The sequence below is a fragment of the Salmo salar genome, chromosome ssa17, assembly GCF_905237065.1.
Source record: "Salmo salar chromosome ssa17, Ssal_v3.1, whole genome shotgun sequence".
Lineage (NCBI taxonomy): Eukaryota > Metazoa > Chordata > Actinopteri > Salmoniformes > Salmonidae > Salmo > Salmo salar.
Genome location: NC_059458.1, coordinates 54,240,997 through 54,260,572, shown reverse-complemented (window position 1 = coordinate 54,260,572; position 19,576 = coordinate 54,240,997). Strand labels below are relative to the sequence as shown.

Genomic DNA, 19,576 nt, shown 5'->3' with positions numbered 1-19,576 from the left:
ACTGGAAAGCTCTGCAGGCAGAATCAATCATCCTGTTTGTGACGCCAAATAGTAGTAGAAATTCTACACAGGGACACTCAAAGTCAATCTTAAATGAATCATTGTTTATTATCAGCGCTCTGGAAAGGTTCCAACCAACTCTATGCAGTTCCGTTATCCCTTATATACTGGTTACAGACATGTTAAATATGCATAGTTCATAGGGTTGGTTCCGGCATGTGTCTAGCACTGTCTCCTCCTATCTTTAACTTAAAGAACATACTCTGGGCGTTCTGACCCCCCCCACCCATACCAAACACAGGCAGGAACCAAGGCTTATTAATGACACTAAGACAAGATGAACATTTTCAAGGCTGTCTTTTCACAAGATAAAAATGTCCATCACAGGAGGATGGAAGCCAGCTGTCATCCAGCTACACTATCGTGCAACCCTACAGAGTGCTGTTGAGGCTACTGTAGACCTTCTTTGCAAAATAGTGTTTTAATCAATTATTTGGTGACATGATTATATTTAGTATAGTTTTATCTAAAAATGATCACTTTTTAAATGTTTTACAATAAAAATGCTCTATGAAATTCACTGAGGAGGATGGTCCTCCCCTTCCTCCACTGAATTGTACAGTATGTACAGTACAACTGAGGAAAATACTGGTGCAGATGACTGACTTTACCAATGACAAACATATATGAATGAATATATGACATCTATGGAACTCAATCATGAGGGGCCCATTGGAGGGGCCCGCCCATTAACAGAGAATAGAACACAAATTGTTTTTTATCCAAAGATTCACACAAGTTGTAATTATTTAATTTTCCAACATGTGCTATCAATATTATTTAAATGCTAGTGCATTAAGGAAACCATATTATACTGATTTGACAGCAGCTAGAGAAGAGAATAGATTCCCTTGTATAACAAAATATTAAATCAAGGGCTTCCTGAGTGGCGCAGCGGTCTAAGGCACTGCATCGCAGTGCTTGAGGCGTCACTACAGATCCGGGTTCAATCCCAGGCTGTCAGAACCGGCCGTGACCGGGAGTCCCACATGGAGGAGCACAATTGGCCCAGGTTAGGGGAGGGTGTAGCCAGGGGTGCTTTATTTGGCTCATTGTGCTCTAGCTACTCCTTGTGGCGGGCCGGGCACCTACAGGCTGACTCTGGTTGTCAGTTAAGCGGTGTTTACTCCGACACATTGGTGCAGCTGGCTTCTGGGTTAAGCGGGTGTTAAGAAGCGCGGTTTGGCGGGTCTTGTTTCGGAGGATGCATGAGTCGACCTTCGCCTCTCCCAAGCCCGTTGGGGAGTTGCAGTGACCAGACAAGATCGTAATTGGATATCACGAAATTGGGGAGAAAAAGGGGGTAAAATACATTTAAAAAAAATATATTCAATCAAAGATTTCAAATTGACAGGATGGTGCTTTTAATATGTAGACATTGCAACAGTAATGTTAGTTTAAAATATCAGAAAATATGGGACAACCAACATATAACACAACAAAAATAGAATTCACAAGTATTATTTTCAATACAGCATTCACACAAGACTACACTAGGATTGCAAAATTCCAGTAATCCTGAAATCCTGTTTGGAGGATTCTGGATTCCCTGCGTATTCCTTCCTGATTCCTGGAATCTTTCAATCTGGGTTTCTGGAAAAGTTACCCACATTTTTTAACACTACTCTACACACAAACAAACATTTGCTAAAAGCTGACATAACACATGTCATACAACAAACAAGCAGTGTGGATGATTCTGGTAGAAAATGGGAATTAGACAAAAATAATAATAACACTATTTCTCCCTACTCCGCCCTCTCGCAGTATAATTCTGTTGTTATATATACATGTGAGAAGACAGTTTGGCCACATCCTTGTGAATATGAAGATTTACTGCAAATATTCTGGCAATATTTACCTTTGTCATAACAAATTATGATTTCTGAGGTAAGAACCAACCAAGACGGTATCAAAATAGTCAAATCAAGCTCTACGGAAATGTTCCCCATAATTCAATATCAGAGACAAATGCCTTCTTGTTCTCTAAAGCAAAGAAAAATGTGCAACAAATATTTTTACTTTCACACAAATAAAAAAAGGAGTCACAGAGAGAGATTTGACTCTGTGTGCATCCAAAATGGCACCCTATTCCCTATACAGTGCACTCGTTTTTACAGGTAAAAAAAAGTGCACTATAAAGGGAATAGGGTTCCATTCCAGACAGAGTGTGTCGTGCAGTTCTGTAGACAGTGTTTTAGCAACATGATTAGTTGGCTTCTAGATGGCGACTTGCCCACGTGTGGGTAGTGTCTTCTAAAGAACCAGGGAAAATGTATTTAAAAAAAGGCCAACAACTTAAAAAAGGTAGAGTATGTGTTCCCCTGATCAGCAAATTCATTTGCATAAAGGAATACAACGTTCCTTTAAAAAGGAAGAAACTGTCAGCACGCACACACAAACATCCACACTCAGGAACATTAAACATATACACCTCTCAGTTCTAGAACCACACAAAGTTCCGGAACTTTCATGAACACAGTAGAAACAGTATGTCCTTTCCTGTGATCAATTTATAGCGACACTTGGTCAGATAAACACTAACGTAATCGCAGTTTAGATGATTTCCATACCACGATATCATTCCATCCATCACTAAAAGACAATGCTAAATAGATTATTAATTACTTTAAACAGCTCTGTACACACAACACAGGGTACAGACAGTGTGTTCGTTTACATCTCTTTCTAGCTTTCTTTCGCTCTCATTTATCCCACTCAACTTCCTTTATCTTTATCACTTACTTGTTTCACTCACTCTCTTGCTCACCTCATCCACTCACTACTTTCTCTATCCCTTGGCCTTCACTCAGGTGTGGGTTTGGACGTGTGTGTGTGTGTGTGTGTGTGGGGGGGGGGGTCTACTCTCCTCTCCCGTGGAGGACAGTGCTTCTGGGAAGGTGGGGGGTGAGTTGAGGGAGGGGGGGGGTCATTGGCAATGTGCCGCCTCCGGTGGGGTGATGGAGGTCAGAGGTTCAGGGGTCAGCGGCCCCTCAGTGGAGGAGCTCCTTGAGGTCACTGTCCGTTATCTTGGCATTGTCTCTGACGTCATCGAATGTGTACGTCTTGACAATTTTCCCATTCTGAAACACTGTGTGTAACAGGTCCTGGAGGGAGAGGGAGGGAAAAGACCAAATTAATGTCAGTGAAGAGTCTAATTAACTAGCCTCAAAGGGTCACATTTGACTAACCTCAATAACTAAAACATGAATTTACAAAGGCTATTGGAATTGACGTGGGAGTTAGAGATGACATGTGGACTCAACTCACCACGCCGTACTCCTCCAGGTCTCCCTTGCCCTCCTCCAGAGTGACAAAGTTCCCGCTTGCTGTCCGGTGCAGAGACAGACGACCTTTCTTTGACCTTTTGTTAGGGTCCGCCACCGGGTCTTTGAACACATTCACCTGACACCAAATGTTAAACAGTTACACTTCTCCTTCCAGTGAAGGTAGGCATGGATGTGTGTCTGATAAGAGTCCTGCATGGGCCAGTTTTTTGGAGACGCACCCGCCCTCGCCAGCCATGTCAATTCCGAGCCCCACCTTACATCAGGGTAGATTTTTCTCCACAACCCGACCCACCCACCAAATAATAATTTATTCAATTGTTGACTCCAGAGTACTATAGGCTATTCCCCTTTCCTGTATGAACTGATTTGTCTGCATGTCTAGTCAACATTTGGATAAAAGGAAACCATGCCATGAATCAAGAACCTTATCTTCTTATATCTCACTGTCAACTCAAAATTGCTTTGAAAATAAGAGTCTTCTAATTACCCAATGAAAGCCTATAGCTGACATACACTGAATATTGCTCGATAATCAAATAGTTTAATTGAAACTCACATAAACAACTCCCAGAATCAAACAGGCTATAGGCTGCAAAAATAGCATTTATTTATTTTGTAGGGTATACTCAAACGTTTACCAGCAGCACAGGTTTAAAATATATATGACCTGCATATGGTCCAAATGAACAAAAGCCTGAATTAAATGTAACAATTAAACTGATAATTAACCGAATTATAGTAAACAAATACATGCTTGCACTTTCTGCAGGATGTGTATCCATCTACGGGATTGTTTTCATCCAAAAAATGATGTTTGCTAAACAGCCTTGGCACTTGAATTGGAACCAGTGCTTTGGTCAGATGACCTGAAAATAGAGCTCTTTGGCCACGCAGACCAGTGGTGGGTTTGGTGTGGAAATGAGAATGCATGAGCAGAAAAGAATCCCATTGTAAAATATGGTGGTGGATTTCTAATGTTACAGGGCTATATTGCTTCCACTGATCCTGGGGACCTGGTTAAGGTTAACGGCATCATGAATTACCAGGTTATTTTAAGCCAAAAACCTGGTTGCTGAAACCTGGCCGCAAGTGGATCTTCCAGCAAGACAATAACCACAAGCACACACCAAAATCAACATTTTGCAATGGCCATCTCAGTCTCCGGACTTAAAACCCACTGAAAACCTGTGGTTTGAATGGAAAAGAGCAGTCCATAAGCACAGACCAAGGATATCAAGGCTCTGCAAGGATTCTGTATAGCGGAACGGTCTAAGATCCCTCCCAATGCGTTCTCAGTGTCGTTATTCTCGCAAGGTGAGGTATTGAAAACAGGGTGTCAATCATTTTGACCCCTACCTTTTTGAGGAAAAAAAAAGTATTACTTGTTAAACAAAATCTCTTTCTCTGAGCAATTATATTCGCATAAAATCATTTATAAAAAAGTTTTTTAGCATACAATTTAGCTCAGTATTTGAATGATTGATTTTATACAGTCATTTCTGCTCATCTTTATCAAAAGTGTCAATCATTTAAGACCCCACTGTAATATAGTATGTGTGTGTGTGTGTGCGCACGCGTGTAATGCTCTGCTCACCCCCAGGCCGTTGGTGACCACGTAGCTGCATTTGAAGGAGCAGTTGAGCAGGTCCCTGGTCAGTTTCTGCAGCAGAGCCCCTCCAGAGCCAAAGGCGATGTTCTCAATGCTCCACTTGTGCTGCTTCATCCCCTCCACGATCTACACACACAGATACACGCTCTGTTAAAACGGACACTCTCTATGTGTGTGTGTGTGTGTGTGTGTGTGTGTGTGTGTGTGTGTGTGTGTGCGCGCGCACACCTCTTGCAGGGTGTTGATGTCCACTCCGTCCCCCTGTATAACTCTGATATAGGGCGGCAGAACTTTGTAGCCTTTGGAGTTCTCTGTAGGGATAAACTTCTTCCCCAGGATCTCCAGCACCTGAGTAGAGGAACCACAACGTTTCTATTTAAACTAAGAAAGCTAAATCTGTATGGGAGGAACATACAGCACCGACTGAGAGGGCTTCCATAGGGCTCAATCTCAACTACAGAAGCCCGGTCATGGCTCAAAATACCACCCAAATCATGCACCCTCCGTAGCGCAGTTGGTAGAGCAAGGGACTTGCAACGCTAGGATAGTGGGTTCGATTCCTGGGACCACCTGTACATAAAATGTATGTGTGCATGACGATAAAAGCATCTGCTAAATGGCATATTATTATTACACTTATATCAAATGGCAGATTAACATGGACGTTGAATGTGTGTGCATCTTTCTCAGAGGACCTGAGTGGGACCTACCTTCAGTACGTTATCCACAGGGTTCACTAAGTCGGGCAGACCACGTGGAGTTTAAGGGGGTTGACTTAGGGTTTAGTTAGGCCTAGTGTTACCTTCAGTACGGTATCCAGGGGGTTCCCTGAGTCGGGGCGGACCACCAACGGGGCGTCAGCGCTGCGGGACTCAATGAGACTCCTCAGATCTTCTCCCCAGATCTTCTCACAGGCGTTGTAGATGTCATAGCTGTCACTGACGATAGACACGGGCACGTTGGGAAACTGCCTCACGATGTGCTCAAAGGCATCTCGCTCGTGGTCCTTCCCCCACGCCGTGATGGTGCTGGAGAGAAGGAGGGAGAATACAAAGTTATCAGATCTACTGAAGACAACAAAAAACCAAATCCCTCTCCCTGTGAACTCATCCACGTAGAGCTGCACTACCACCACTAGAGGGCATCCTTATCAACGCTTTGCAGAGACTTGACTTCCAGAAGCTCATGTCCACAACAGTGCACTGTAGCTAGCTAGCAATGTCCTTTTAGTTTCTTTCTGAATCTATCTGTGCATTACCCTTGTCTCAATTACAATTTGAACTTTATTTCATGCTATCAAATCAAGCCTACCTGTATTAGCAAAGAAGTGAGGCAGTGTATCTCGAAATGCATTGATATCTACCACCTTGGAGAACCCAGAGAGTGTGGGGGGGGGTCGAGTACTGTGTGTATCATATGGAGAGGAATGTGACTGTGTCTCTGCGGAGTCTCTGGAAGATGAAACTAAAACGGACCGTCGTGATTCCGTAAACACAGTGACCAGGCCAGGGCCTCTGGAGCCGAACTCCCAGAAACCAACGGGGCAAATGAACGGTGCAGTGGAACAGTGGTACAGCCAACTCAGCTAGAGATGTACTGTACATCTCCTGTGTGTGTGTGTGTGTGGTGTGAATGCACTGTTATCAATAGCCTACACAAGCATAGCAATTGATATTTGGATACCAAAGCCATCCCCTCCTGCTTGCTTTCTGGGGCTAAGATTCGGGACCAAGTAAGATATGTTAGTGTGTTAACTGTGTAGTCACTGTGTGTCTTGACTGCATTACCTGTGCTCCGCAGCGGGCACAGAGAAGCCAGGCACAGGGTCTTTGGTGCCGTAGTACTTCTTAATCACGCCGATGCCAGCCACTGTGTCTGTGCCCTTAAAGTTCACTAGGTGGGCAGAGGCTCCGATACCTGCCGTCTGAAATGGGAAAGATGGTGAGTCAAATGTCTCACACACACACACACACACACACACACACACACACACACACACACACACACACACACACACACACACACACACACACACACACACACACACACACACAGTATTCAGACCCCTTGACTTTTCCCACCTTTTGTTACGTTAAAGCCTTGTTCAAAAATGGATTTGAAAAAAATACACGAATCTACACACAACAACAAAGCAAAAACAGGTTTAGACATTTTTGCAAATGTATTTAAAAAATAAAACTGAAATATCACATTTAAATAAGTATTCAGACCCTTTACTCAATACTTTGTTGAAGCGCCTTTGGCAGAGATAACAGCTTCGAGTCTTCTTGGGTATGACGCTATAAGCTTGGCACACCTGTATTTGGGGAGTTTCTCCCATTCTTCTCTGCAGATCCTCTCAATCTCTGTCAGGTTGGATGGGGAGCGTCGCTGCACAGCTATTTTCAGGTCAGTTGTTCGATCGGGTTCAAGTCCGGGCTCTGGCTGGCCCCTCTACCATAAAGGCCTGATTAGTGGAGTGCTGCAGAGATGGTTGTCCTTCTGGAAGGTTCTCCCATCTCCACAGACAAACTCTGCAGCTCTGTCAGAGTGACCATCGAGTTCTTGGTCACCTCTCTGACCAAGGCCCTTCTCCCCTGATTACTCAGTTTGGCCGGGCTGCCAGCTCTAGGAAGAGTCTTGGTGGTTCCAAACTTCTTCAGTTTAAGAATGATGGAGGCCACTGTGTTCTTGGGGACTTTCTAGGCGGCAGAAATATTTTGGTACCCCTCCCCAGATCTGTGCCTCGACACAATCCTGTCTCGGAGCTCTACGGACAATTCCTTCGATCTCATGGCTTGGTTTTTGCTCTGACAAGCACTGTCAACATGGGACCTTATATAGACAGGTGTGTGCTTCTCCAAATCATGTCCAATCAATTGAATATACCACAGGTGGACTCCAATCAAGTTGTAGAAACATCAAGGATGATCAATGGAAACAGGATGCGCCTGAGCTCAATTTTGAGTCTCATAGCAAAGGGTCTGAATACTTATGTAAATAAGGTATCTGTTTTTTTCATTTTTATAATCGCTTTGTCATTATGGTGTGTAGATTAATGAGGAACATTTTTTACTTAATCAATTTTAGAATAAGGCTGTATGTAACATAACAAAATGTGGAAAAAGACAAGGGGTCTGAATATTTTACGAATGCACTGTATATAACACCATGCCCCCCCCCCACACACACACTGTTCCTCTACCTCTTGTGAGGAGACTCCCCTGTAGCCGAAGTCATGCAGCTTGTACTCCAGCTTGTCCAGGTTGCCAGAGGTCTCCAGCAGGTACTTTGCCAGAATCTTCTTCTGCTCCCTGGAGTTGGTCGCCACGGTGATGGGGTACCAGACCTGAACAAGGATGGTCTGGAAGGGAGGAGGAAGAGGGGACAAGGGAAGGTGGTTAAGTAGATGGCCATTCTAGAATGGGCCCAAGTCTGGAGCTTCCGAAGCACAACTTTCAGTGCTTTCAAAGAGTCTCGCTCATTCCCATCTCCCTGCATCCATCGTCCTTCCCTCATCCCTTCATCCTCCCCTCTCTAATCCCTCCCTCCCTCTCATTCATTCCTGATCCCGTTCCTTACGCTCTCTCCTCCATTTTCCTTGAACCGTAGTGTGCCTGTCCCTGCCCTGAACCCGAAAAATCCCTCTGACCCCACCACAGCCCCATCCACACCCACCAGTCACCCCATCACAGTGTAGTGAGCTGGAACATGAACCCAAAAGCAACCCTCTTGACAGACCCTTTATCCTGCTATGTGAAGGGGAAGTGGGCTGTTTGGGAGGCTCAGGGGCTAGACCCATATTCCCTGGGAAAGGGACAGGGACAGGACATCCACAAGTCAACACTGGGTTCGATGGGGGGGAGGGGGGGGGGATTCCTCACACGGCAAGCCCAGGACAGAGTTACTTAGCCGTCGCCCACTGGCAGCTAGAGATGCCTGGGTCTTTGTCTCAGTCCAGTCATCATTGAACGGGCGAGTCAATATTATCACGCCCATGTACGAGTGTGTGTTTAGTCATATTTCTCCCTCTAGGAGCTGTGTAGTGTGTATGTACGTGAGAGTGTGTACGTGTGTGTGCAGGGTGCTCTGTACGCTCTACAGGGTCAGAAACACCTTGTTAGCCCCTAGAAGGTTATCACTACATCTATACATGCAGGGTTACCCGACTCTCACACACTACGAGAAGATGTTGCCAGCCACAGCTCCAAAAACTACAACACAATATGTGAAAAGGATCATAATAATCTCGAAACAAATGAATTATCTTTAAGGAACTGAAGCCATACAGGCCTACGATACCGCTGGTTGTATTTCGACGTGTGCAGTGATGCCGACGCAGTGGTGATCTATAGCAGTAATGCCAGGTGGAGACTGAGGGGGGTGCCATTGAGCACCGTAGTGTGGATGGGGCTAACAGAGCCAAACCATGATATATTGTATAATACAGTGGTCAACCTGATCTACTGCTCAGGAAAAAAACGTGACTTAAAAAATGTAAGTCTATGGAACATTAACTTGCAAGGCACAGCTGAGCATAAATTGAAATAGTTTGCTTTTTTTATTTTACTGGAGACACCTGATTCTGAGGGAGCAACCCCCAGGTGAGGCTGACCAGAGAAAGGGGACACCGTCTTAAAACCTTATGGCGAAACTCTAGTCGCACTGCATTATTCATGAACAAATTCATGTTGTTCCTATGACCAGAGTAAGTGAAATATTCCTCGATATTAAAATAGACACGATGAGCTGTTAATAATAAAAACACAGGCCTATCGATATACTTGGCTACTCATTCATTGTAGCTGCAGTGCTGGTTGTAGCGCAAGTTAAAGTAAGGAGAAGCGCATCTTATGTTTTGTAAAAGTGTTGAATAAAAAGAGTGTTGACAGTGATGAATAAAAATTTAAACATGAACTCACTGATAAAAACAACATCTCTTTGATGTATTCTTTGAGTCTCTCTGGTCATGGTTTAAAAAAAATGTATGAAATCTCACTTAGACTAGTATCAAACTTTTCTGTGGGGTCGTGGAAGTTATAGGCAGTGATTTGAGCTATCCAGTTGGCAAGCCAGTAAGCCCACTTGATTTATCTCTCCCTTCAGACAAATTAAATAGTTCAAAATGGGAACACTTTGCTTACCCGCCGCGCAGGGCTTCTGAACCAAGCGCACCTACTGCTAACAGTGCAAGACAAAACATTTTTTTTAAAGGAGTGCAAGGCTTTATCGTTGGCTTTTCTACAGAAATGTTTGGTGATCGACGAGGAATGCCTTGAAGGTCGCGATCGACCGGTTGGCGACCAACTGTTAATATGATCATGTGATGGTGTCAGACCAGCAAGTCCACCGTCTGCTCTTCAGCGGAACTACTCTGCACGTTCACGGAGATCGGCCTGAGAAAGACACCGCACAGATTCACTGATCTTGATCGCAAAATGAGTAGTCATCCGGGAGGCAAGATGACTTGTAGATCAGTGATTCTGCAGAGTGACTGCTAGGAGGTGGAGACAGGGTTCAGGTCAAATAAGTGCGCTATATAGGGAATAGTAGGGGTGAAACGGTGCGTGTATTCGTACTGAACCCTTCGGTACAGGGTCCACGATGCACGGTTCGGGTACGCACTGCGAACAATGCATTTCATTGTAAAAAATAAATAAACCAATGGCGTATAAATTAACGTGGGAAAAATATCCACATAGTAATAAAGTTGTTTATAGTTGTCTGTAGCTTCGCTCATGAGTTATTTCACTCCAGCGAGAACAGAGCCGAGAGACCGTCGTTTCAGTTTCCCTGTAAAGTATAACGGGGATCGCCAACATGTAGGCTCTGTTCATTGCCGATAGGAAACATGTTTAAAGTGGTCGAGCCGCGCTTCACTATTCCTTCCCCGTACACATTTTGCCCAGACATTAATACCTGCCTTATACAAAAGAACAACGTGAGAGCGAGTTGTCAGAAACGAGGTCTGTTGCTCTAACAACAGACAGTTGGACATCTAGAGCTACCCTTACTGTAACGGCTCGTTTCATTACCGCAGAGTGGGAGATTACAAGCCATGTCCTTCTAACACGTCCCCTTGAGTGTAGTCACACCAGTGTAAACTCGGGGGAAGAGCTAAGGGAAGTAGTTGCAGTGTGGAAGTTTGAGAGGGAAAATGTAACGATTCCTGTGACAACGCTAGAAATATTGTAAATGCAGTTGCAGGGGCTGGATTGGGGCCACAGATAGGATGCTTTGCTCACGTTGTTAATCTAGCAGCTCAAAAAGCAACGTCAGTGAATCCAATCTCTCGCCTCCTAGCAAAGACCAGGAAGGTGGTATCCTTCTTTCATAAAAGCACAACTGCTGCACATGTTTTCAAGACAAAACAGGAGATGCTGGAGCTGCCAAACCACAAACTAATCCAAGATGTCCCTACTAGATGGAATTCAAGCCATGACATGGCTGAGAGATACCTTGAGCAGAAAGCTGCGGTGTATTCTACACTGACTGATCAAGCTGTGAGAAAGAATGTCAAAGATATTGTGACTTAGTCTGAAAATGACATAACTTCCTCTGCTAGTCTTATCAAAGTGTGCCGACCTCTCAAAACAGTCACACCACTGATATGCACTGAGAGCATTCCATCAGCTTCCATGGTCCTGCCTATGAAAACAGTGATCCTGAAATCAATGGTGGCGTCTGATGAAGATGAACCCGCAGTAAGGGATGTCAAGACTGCTAATCAGAGTTAACCTGGAGCCTAGATATGCTGACCCTGGTGTCCAAGACTTCTTACACAAGAGCACCGCTTTGGACTCCTGGTTCAAGTCCCTGCTGCACCTGGATGATGCTGCTCGTCTGAGAGTCTACAATGAACTCACAGCAGAGATTGTGACCAATATACAACAGGTATTGTATTTATTTTGTTAAATGTGACATTTATTAATTAGTGATTTAACAATTAATTATAAAGTAGTAATTGTAATTGTCATAATAGTGTCTGATATATATTTCTAACAACAAATCATATTTTTAAAGCCACTTCAGAGATAGTAATTTTCATGTAATTTAATTCTGCAGGGTCAAGCCACAGATACCACAGGAGCCAACCCCTCCGCAGAGACGGCGGGAGTTGTTCTCGACCCAGGAACAGGGAACCAAGTCAAAGGTCAAGGTCATAGAGGAGGAGGTGACCTCATACAGGGAAGTGGACTGTATTCCCCTGGATGCTGATCCACTTACAGACCAAAGATTTAATATACCCTCATGTTGCCATGTTAGCAAGGCGCTACCTGGCTGCGCCTGGGACCTCTGTCCCTAGCGAGAGGCTATTCTCCACAGCAGCTGGCATTGTCACAGCAAGCCGATCTGTGCTCACCGCAGATAATATGGATAGACTAATCTTCTTAAAGAAAAACTAGAAAATCTGTTTTTTGTTTTTTTCAAGTAACCAGTCTCAAATGGTCCTATTTTGTTTAAGTCACTGCTATGTGACTTAATTTTTATATATGCTCCTGGACTATGCACTCTTGTTGAAATTCTGTTTTAAATGACTTTTATTTCATGTTATAAGGCAGGCACTGCTGGTTTTTGATGTCCCTTTGTTTCCATATGCTCCTGGGAATTCAAGCTACCCATGTTTACTATTATAATAAATGGAAAATCTAAATACAAATGACATATTTCTCAGGCATTTATTTTGCCGATGTATCGAAACCGTACCAAACCGTGACACCACTGTAACGTACCGAACCGTGAGTTTTGTGAACCGTTTCACCCCTAGGGAATAGGGTGCCATTTGTGATGCAGCACCCATAGAAACCATCCTAGTCAGAGAAGCTAGCTAGTAACACTCCAGGCTAGACAGACAGATGCAGGATACGTGAAGAGGTTGTTTACAGAGAGACTGATGGCTCTCATCATAAGTGAATTAAAAAGCGTAGAGTCACTGTGGCAGTGTTGTGTGGTGTGCTCTACAGGCAGGGCCTTGGTCAGTGAGGAGTGAAGTTAAATAAATATTATAATTTATTTTAGATCAGGCAGTCTCCGAAAGCCCCACTGACTCTAAGGAGTCATTTGGAACAGACAGGAAGGACCCAATCCAGTCACATTGATGGAGAGAGCTAACCTACCTCTAACCTGACTGATTCTGCATTCAATAATGCCATGGAAATCCACTCCATTCCAAAATGGCTGCCGCTCCCCCCCAACTGACACTCACCTCCACCCAGTTGGTGAGCCAGTAGCATTCTGGGTCGGTGCTCTCCACGGTGAAGAGGACGTTACCCCGTGGGATCACACTTCCCTCAGGCACCGCCTTGATCTCTATGGGTAGGTGGCCATCATACTTCTGCAACACACACACACACACACACACACACAATTTACCCTAAAGCCCACGTCTGATCCATTTTCTTTATCATATTAGTCAAATAAAAGTATGTTTTAAGTATGTTAAAATTCTATATGGAGAAAAAATTGCAATAGGACACTAATCAAATTTAAGTGACCCTGATCAGCACTAGTAACCCAGTATTTTCAACATCTGGTACTCATAGGGAAGCATGATGTGGGCCTAATTGGGTACTAGGTCTACCACTAGGTAGTGATGTCAGAGTTCAGAGAACATCTAATGTGATCTCTATGGCCTCTCCCTCAGTCCTCTTGCTGTGAAGATCTGACAAGAAACCTGTTTGTGGATGTGTGTTTTTACTATTCTCGTGGGGACTGGTAAATAATCTATTATGTCATTTTGTATTCACTTTTATTGTAAATAAGAATAGACTATGTTTCTAAACACTTCTACATTCATGTGGATGCTACCATGATTACAATACATTATTTACCATTCATTTCTATGTGGGCACAAAATAATCTGAAACACAACCAAAACAAACAGAAAATGCATCCAACAAGGTTGTAGAGTCGCAAGCTTGATGTAGTCATTGTGTGTTAGGAATATGGGACGAAATACTCAACTTTTGACTACTTTAATACATATAAGTGAATTTGTCCCAATATTTTTGGTCCCCTAAAATGAGGGGACTATGAACAAAAAGTGCTGCAATTTCTAAACGGTTCACCCGATATGAATGAAAAGCTGATGGTCAGCACTTTAACCTCATAGTCATTGTATAATTTCAAATCCAAAGTGCTGGAATATAGAGGCAAAACTGTCCCAATACTTTTGGAGCTCACTGTAGTAAAACAAACTTGTATGTGTACCTCCAGTATGTAGTTCCAGCCCTTCTCGTTGAAGACGTCATCCTGGAAGTGTTCCCTGTAGACCTCTTTTGCTTCCTGGATCTTCTCTGGAGTCACCACCTTCCCTGGAGGGAGAGGAAAGAAAGAAAGAAAGAAAGAAAGAAAGAAAGAAAGAAAGAAAGAAAGAAAGAAAGAAAGAAAGAAAGAAAGAAAGAAAGAAAGAAAGAAAGAAAGAAAGAAAGAAAGAAAGAAAGAAAGAAAGAAAGAAAGAAAGAAAGAAAGAAAGAAAGAAAGAAAGAAAGAGAGAAAGAGAGAAAGAGAGAGAGAAAGAGAGAGATGGATAGATATAGAGAAAGGACAGAGAGAGAGAGAAAGGACAGAGAGATAGAGAAAGGACAGAGAGAAAGGAGAGAGAGATGGAGAGAGATAGAGAAAGGAGAGAGAGATATATATAGAGAGATAGAGAAAGGAGAGAGAAAGCAGTTAAATGTTTGAAGCATCAGTGAACAAGTGGAGTGTATAGGATAGAGAGATGTGACAGTTTGTGAGAGCAAAAGAGTGAGAGAAGGGGGAGGAGAGAGAGAAGCATTGGAATTCCAAACTCTAGTCCATCCGTGTGCTATTACATTAGTAGCGTCTCTCTCCCTCTTACAGAGCGCCGTTATCCTGCTGCAGAACATGCTGCAGGCTAGGGACACACACAATGTATACAGCTACACATACAACTACACACAGCCACAACTTAACAGTTACACACACACACCGTGTGCTTGATATGACCCCGTTCAAATAAAGTAACAATGTTGGTATTTTTTAAAAAGGTTATTTGAAGACAAATAAAAAAACAAAGTTAAGAAAATGTTATTCTAAGCTACTTCTTGCGGGGAGAACTCTGTATCATTGTAGTGAATCAATGCTAGTAGCCCTTAGCACAGCTGCCCTTTGTGTTGCTGGGGCTCAAAGAGCAGATGTTCCTTTGTCTCCAGTCCACGCCAGTCCTAAAGCTCTCTACAGCACCTCTCTCTGCCTCACCGTGAAATCACTTTGAGTTCCATTCTGATGCTGTGTGGGAGAATAAACACAGCTCTAAGCTAAGCTTAACCTTCTACAAATCCTAACCTTGGAGCAGGCACCATTAGGGTACAGAGTGAGCAACTGAGCTTGGATCAGTGTCTAGGCTGAGGCTGCCCAAGGTGGGACATCCAGCTAAGCCTCAACAGGAGGCTCTAAGCTCCTTTTACAATAACTGATGGCCAGAGGAGGAGCTGTAGTCTAGACCATGTTCAAATACAGTGAAAATAAAAACGGCCTTCTCTTTTCCTGACTTCCTACCGTGGAGTAATCGCTGACCGGGCATTACTGGGTAGTGAAATCCTAACCAATGACGTTAGGTCAACCATAAGGAAGGATTCCTTTTAAAAAGTATTGGAACGTGATCCTGGGGAGAATCTCAATCGCATTTCCTTGATTCCTTGAGTCCTCTCTCCACGCCTCCTTCTCAAAACCCATCGGATAAAAGTCATTTAAAGTTGAGTATTTGGTCCCATATTCCTAACACACAATGATTACATCAAGCTTACGACTCTACAGACTTGTTGGATTCATTTGCTGTTTGTTTTGGTTGTGTTTTCAGATGATTTTGTGCCCAATAGAAATGAATGGTAAATAATGTATTGTGTCATTTTGGAGCCACTTTTATTGTAAATGACACAATACATTATTTACCATTAATTTCTATTGGGCACAAAATTATTTGAAACACAACCAAAACAAAAAGCAATCTTTGTGAGCTATGAATATAGGACCAAATAATAAACTTTTAACTACTTTAATACACATGAGTGAATATTTCTCAATACTTTTGGTCCCCAAAATGGGGGGACTATGTACAAAAAGTGCTGTAATATCATTTCAAATCCAAAGTACAGAGCCAAACAACAAAAAATGTGTCACTATCCCAATACTTTTAGAGCTCATTGTATCCTTATGGGGACCAAGCAATTGATTCTCATTTCAAATCGTATTTTCCCTAACCCTTATCTTAATCTTAACCCCAAACCCCTGCACTTAACCCTAATTGTAACCCTAACCTAGCCAAAAATAGCATTTTTCCTTGTGTGTTTGGTTTTACTATCCTTGCAAGGACCAGAAGTCTTCACAAGTATAGTAAAACAAGGACAATTCAGACACACACCACACAGACACACACTTCAGGTAACATCTTCACAGCAAGAGGACTGATCAATCATAACTTTCAAGTGAGGCAGAAAGGAAGGATTGCTTTTCAAAGTATTGAAACGTGATCCTGGGGAGGGACCTCTGAACTTCTCATTCAATGGGTTTTGCGAAGGAGACGTGGAGAGAGGACGTGAGGAATCAAGGAAATGCAACTGAGATTCTCCCCTGCTCAGTCTAGATGCTACAGAGCCTCAGATGCTGCCAGTCCACGGTGTAGAATTAATCTGAGCACCTATTAAAAGATATGCTAGCCTTGATCACATGACAGTGATTCTCCTGCTGGCAGAGACAGGAAGGATCACTCTCTTCACTTCAACTCTGCAGACTAGTAGCAAGGCCTAATGGTAGAGAATGTTAACTCAAAGAAGAGCTATTTATATAGGCTTGGATGTCTTATTTTGCATTATGAGGACATCAATACGATCCTTACCTTTTAAGTATTTGTTGGTGATGTACTGCAGGCCATAGAAGACCGTCGTCTCATACTTGACTTTTCTGTTCTTGGTCGGGTCGGCCCTCTTCTCGCGGCACTCGAAGTAGGAGTAGACTTTACTGGTGTTGGGAGGGTACTGCTTGTAGTGCGTCACCTAGAAGAAAGATGGAGGAGACAACATGGATAAAACACATAACTTCAGGCTATAAAATGACAGTTAAAGAGATTGAATGGTGCTTTGGTGACATCTCAGTCTCTCTAGGTGCACCTGGGACACCCAGGTATGTGTAGAGAAGTGGAACAGAAGGAGGAGGATGGGCACATTGGGGACAGTTATAAAAAAGAGAGGGACAGAGAGATGGGCTGTGGAGCAGATAGAACAGTAAATAACGCAAAACACAGAGTAATGAGAGAATCTGCCGACGATGCTTTTATTGATTAGCCACGACTACTATGTACATATAATTACACTGGCCTCGCCACAGCGGCATATCTGGCTGGCACCGTCCTGTGTCCTCGTCTCTGGGCACGCACACAATCAATCTCTCTCACACTTTCTGGGAATTCAGTCAGCTGTAAAACGGTGTTACTTCTGACCCTCTCCCCACCGTACCTCCGGGCTGCACTGGCCTTGCACATACAATGACATAGCCTACACAACAGGTCACTCGGCCTAGGTTATTAACCAACGTTGTCCCATCCTTCACTAGCCCCCCAACAAGACCTCATGAACTAACCAGTAACCTAACCATTGATTGAACCAAAAGTCAGTTTTGCATCTCCCCCGATGGGTTAGCTGATCCTAGAACTGTGCCTAGATCGATCAGTGCTGGCCTGGGAATCAGTCCACTGGGACCTGCGCTCTGCTAGAGAGACGAGCCCCCTGCGTGTGATGAGCCCCGAGTGTCACTGGCTGCTGGATGGATCCAACCAGCTCAGTCTGAATGCACACATTCTGAATTTAGGGACACAACAGGAGAGAGAAATACTAAATTAAATATTTTCATGAAGCACAATTGACCAAGATTAAAGCTATGTTGGGAGCCGTTTGACTCCATTCTGTTTTGTTCACAAATCTCACTTTTTGGGGGGTATTTTACCAGACCAGGGGCTGTGAAACAAAAGTTCGTATAAGCTTTGTTGGCAAAGACAGAACACTCTGAGAATCCAATATTTCTCCATGGTTTTAGGACAGCCGTTAGGGACTTTATGGCCTACTTTATTACCCTTTATTACCCACCATCATGTTATGGTGTATCAGTCACAGTAGCCTGCGCCCTGCCTTTAGTCCCCCCCCTCTATCCTCACAGGCCCTCTAGTTCCAGATGCCGAGGAGTCACTGTATGGCATTGAGCCCAACAGACAGATGTTTTTGTGCCACTATATACACACACGTCCAGAGAACAGCATCATCACGGCACTGACAGTTGATGCTGGCTCATTAAAATATAATAGGATTAATGTGCTTTGTGCAGCATTTATTATTGTCCATCTGGTAAAGAGGAAACAACATATCAGTTCCACTATGTTTATATAATAGTGTTGTGCCACAGTGGTATAAAAATAAGACTATGCAGTATTGTGTTGTGACCTGTGAGTGAGAGATTCAGTTGATACGACAGCTTGGATGACAGGCCATGGACAAGGGGCCACAAGGAAATAACTATATTTCTTGTAGTATTGTACTCGACAAAAAGCAGTCAGTCATAACTATACCATTTCTGCCTGCAAGGTCTATAATTGTACCTATCAGCAGACAGCTGATTCTCCTTCAAAGAAAAGCGTATCCTAAGGCTTACCAAAGTTTCGCTTTTGTTTCAGGATCTGCCATAGTTTTTTTTTTTCCAAAGTAAGGAAATGGATAGTAACACCAGAGACGCTGGTCTGTTAGCTACGTCTCTTGCAGAAGCTAGCCTTCCCTCGGTTTGGTAGCAAAAAAATAAATAAATCACCCGCTCAATTTCATCGCTTACTTGACCTAGCTACCGCCTTTTAAATGAGCTGCTACAGCGTTCCCATTCACAACACACAGACTACATATCCTTTGCTCATTCGTTAGCTGCCTGCCTAGCAAGCGTAACTAGCTGCGCAAAGGTGAGCTCTGCGTAGATTCGCCCGTGGCCATTCCGTCAGTCATCCGAGATGAAAATAGGGGGAAAAAGGATCCTTTCAGAATGTGGTACTACCTTTTCTACCTGCCCACCATCTCTCCTCCCCATTTGGCCTAGCGATCTGACACAGAAAGCGACCAAGGCAAGCGCGATGGCCTTGGAGGATGCAACCACCTTGGCTGATAGAATTCAATTCACACTGAACACACGCACACAGTCGCACTAAACATACCGGCGTCACCGACTCACCTTATACGAATCAGTAGCTAACAAGATGTTGAAATGAGGGTCTCTGTGCTCCATCTTCCCCTTGGTTTCAGTCAGTCGAGGGTGTCAGTATTATTGCTCGGTGTCGGGGACTAACAGCCTAGCTCTGTCGCTGGGGAAGGGACGCTGAAGAGGCGGGCAGAACGCGGGCATAACGCGGGTGGTAGGGAGGCGGGACTCGCGTCACACAAGCGGAGGGGCAGACGATAACGTAGTGTAGGGGGGTAACGCCACAATGCAGGCTTATCATTTGCCCAGATTCTTAATCGTAAGGGCTGTTCTAGGATCAGCGGCCTATACCAACACTTGAACTGCAATATATAGAGCGAAAATGATTGGAATTAGTAAATACTGTAACTAAAAAAAAAAATTGACCATG

The 19,576-nt window shown here is 43.7% G+C and overlaps 1 protein-coding gene across 1 annotated transcript; it reads right to left on the bottom strand.

Moving 5' to 3' along the window:
• Positions 1-1,400: 1,400 nt before the first annotated feature.
• On the bottom strand, positions 1,401-19,421 carry LOC100380855 (nicotinamide phosphoribosyltransferase). The gene is made up of 11 exons (XM_014152971.2): positions 19,180-19,421; positions 16,817-16,973; positions 14,170-14,273; positions 13,166-13,294; positions 8,165-8,323; positions 6,747-6,883; positions 5,762-5,987; positions 5,188-5,307; positions 4,945-5,085; positions 3,331-3,465; positions 1,401-3,167 (listed from the first exon to the last, which is right to left on the bottom strand). Exons 1-11 carry the CDS (start codon positions 19,231-19,233, stop codon positions 3,054-3,056), a joined length of 1,476 nt encoding a protein of 491 aa, XP_014008446.1. The 5' UTR covers positions 19,234-19,421; the 3' UTR covers positions 1,401-3,053.
• Positions 19,422-19,576: the final 155 nt, after the last annotated feature.

Coding starts and splice junctions, on each gene's coding strand:
- LOC100380855 (XM_014152971.2), bottom strand. CDS start 19,233: ATGGAGCACAGAGACCCTCATTTCAACATCTTGTTAGCTACTGATTCG. Junction 6,884..8,164: donor GGGGAGTCTCCTCACAAGAG/GTAGAGGAACAG, acceptor TTCCCATTTCAG/ACGGCAGGTATCGGAGCCTC. Junction 3,168..3,330: donor ACCTGGAGGAGTACGGCGTG/GTGAGTTGAGTC, acceptor CTCTCCCTCCAG/GACCTGTTACACACAGTGTT.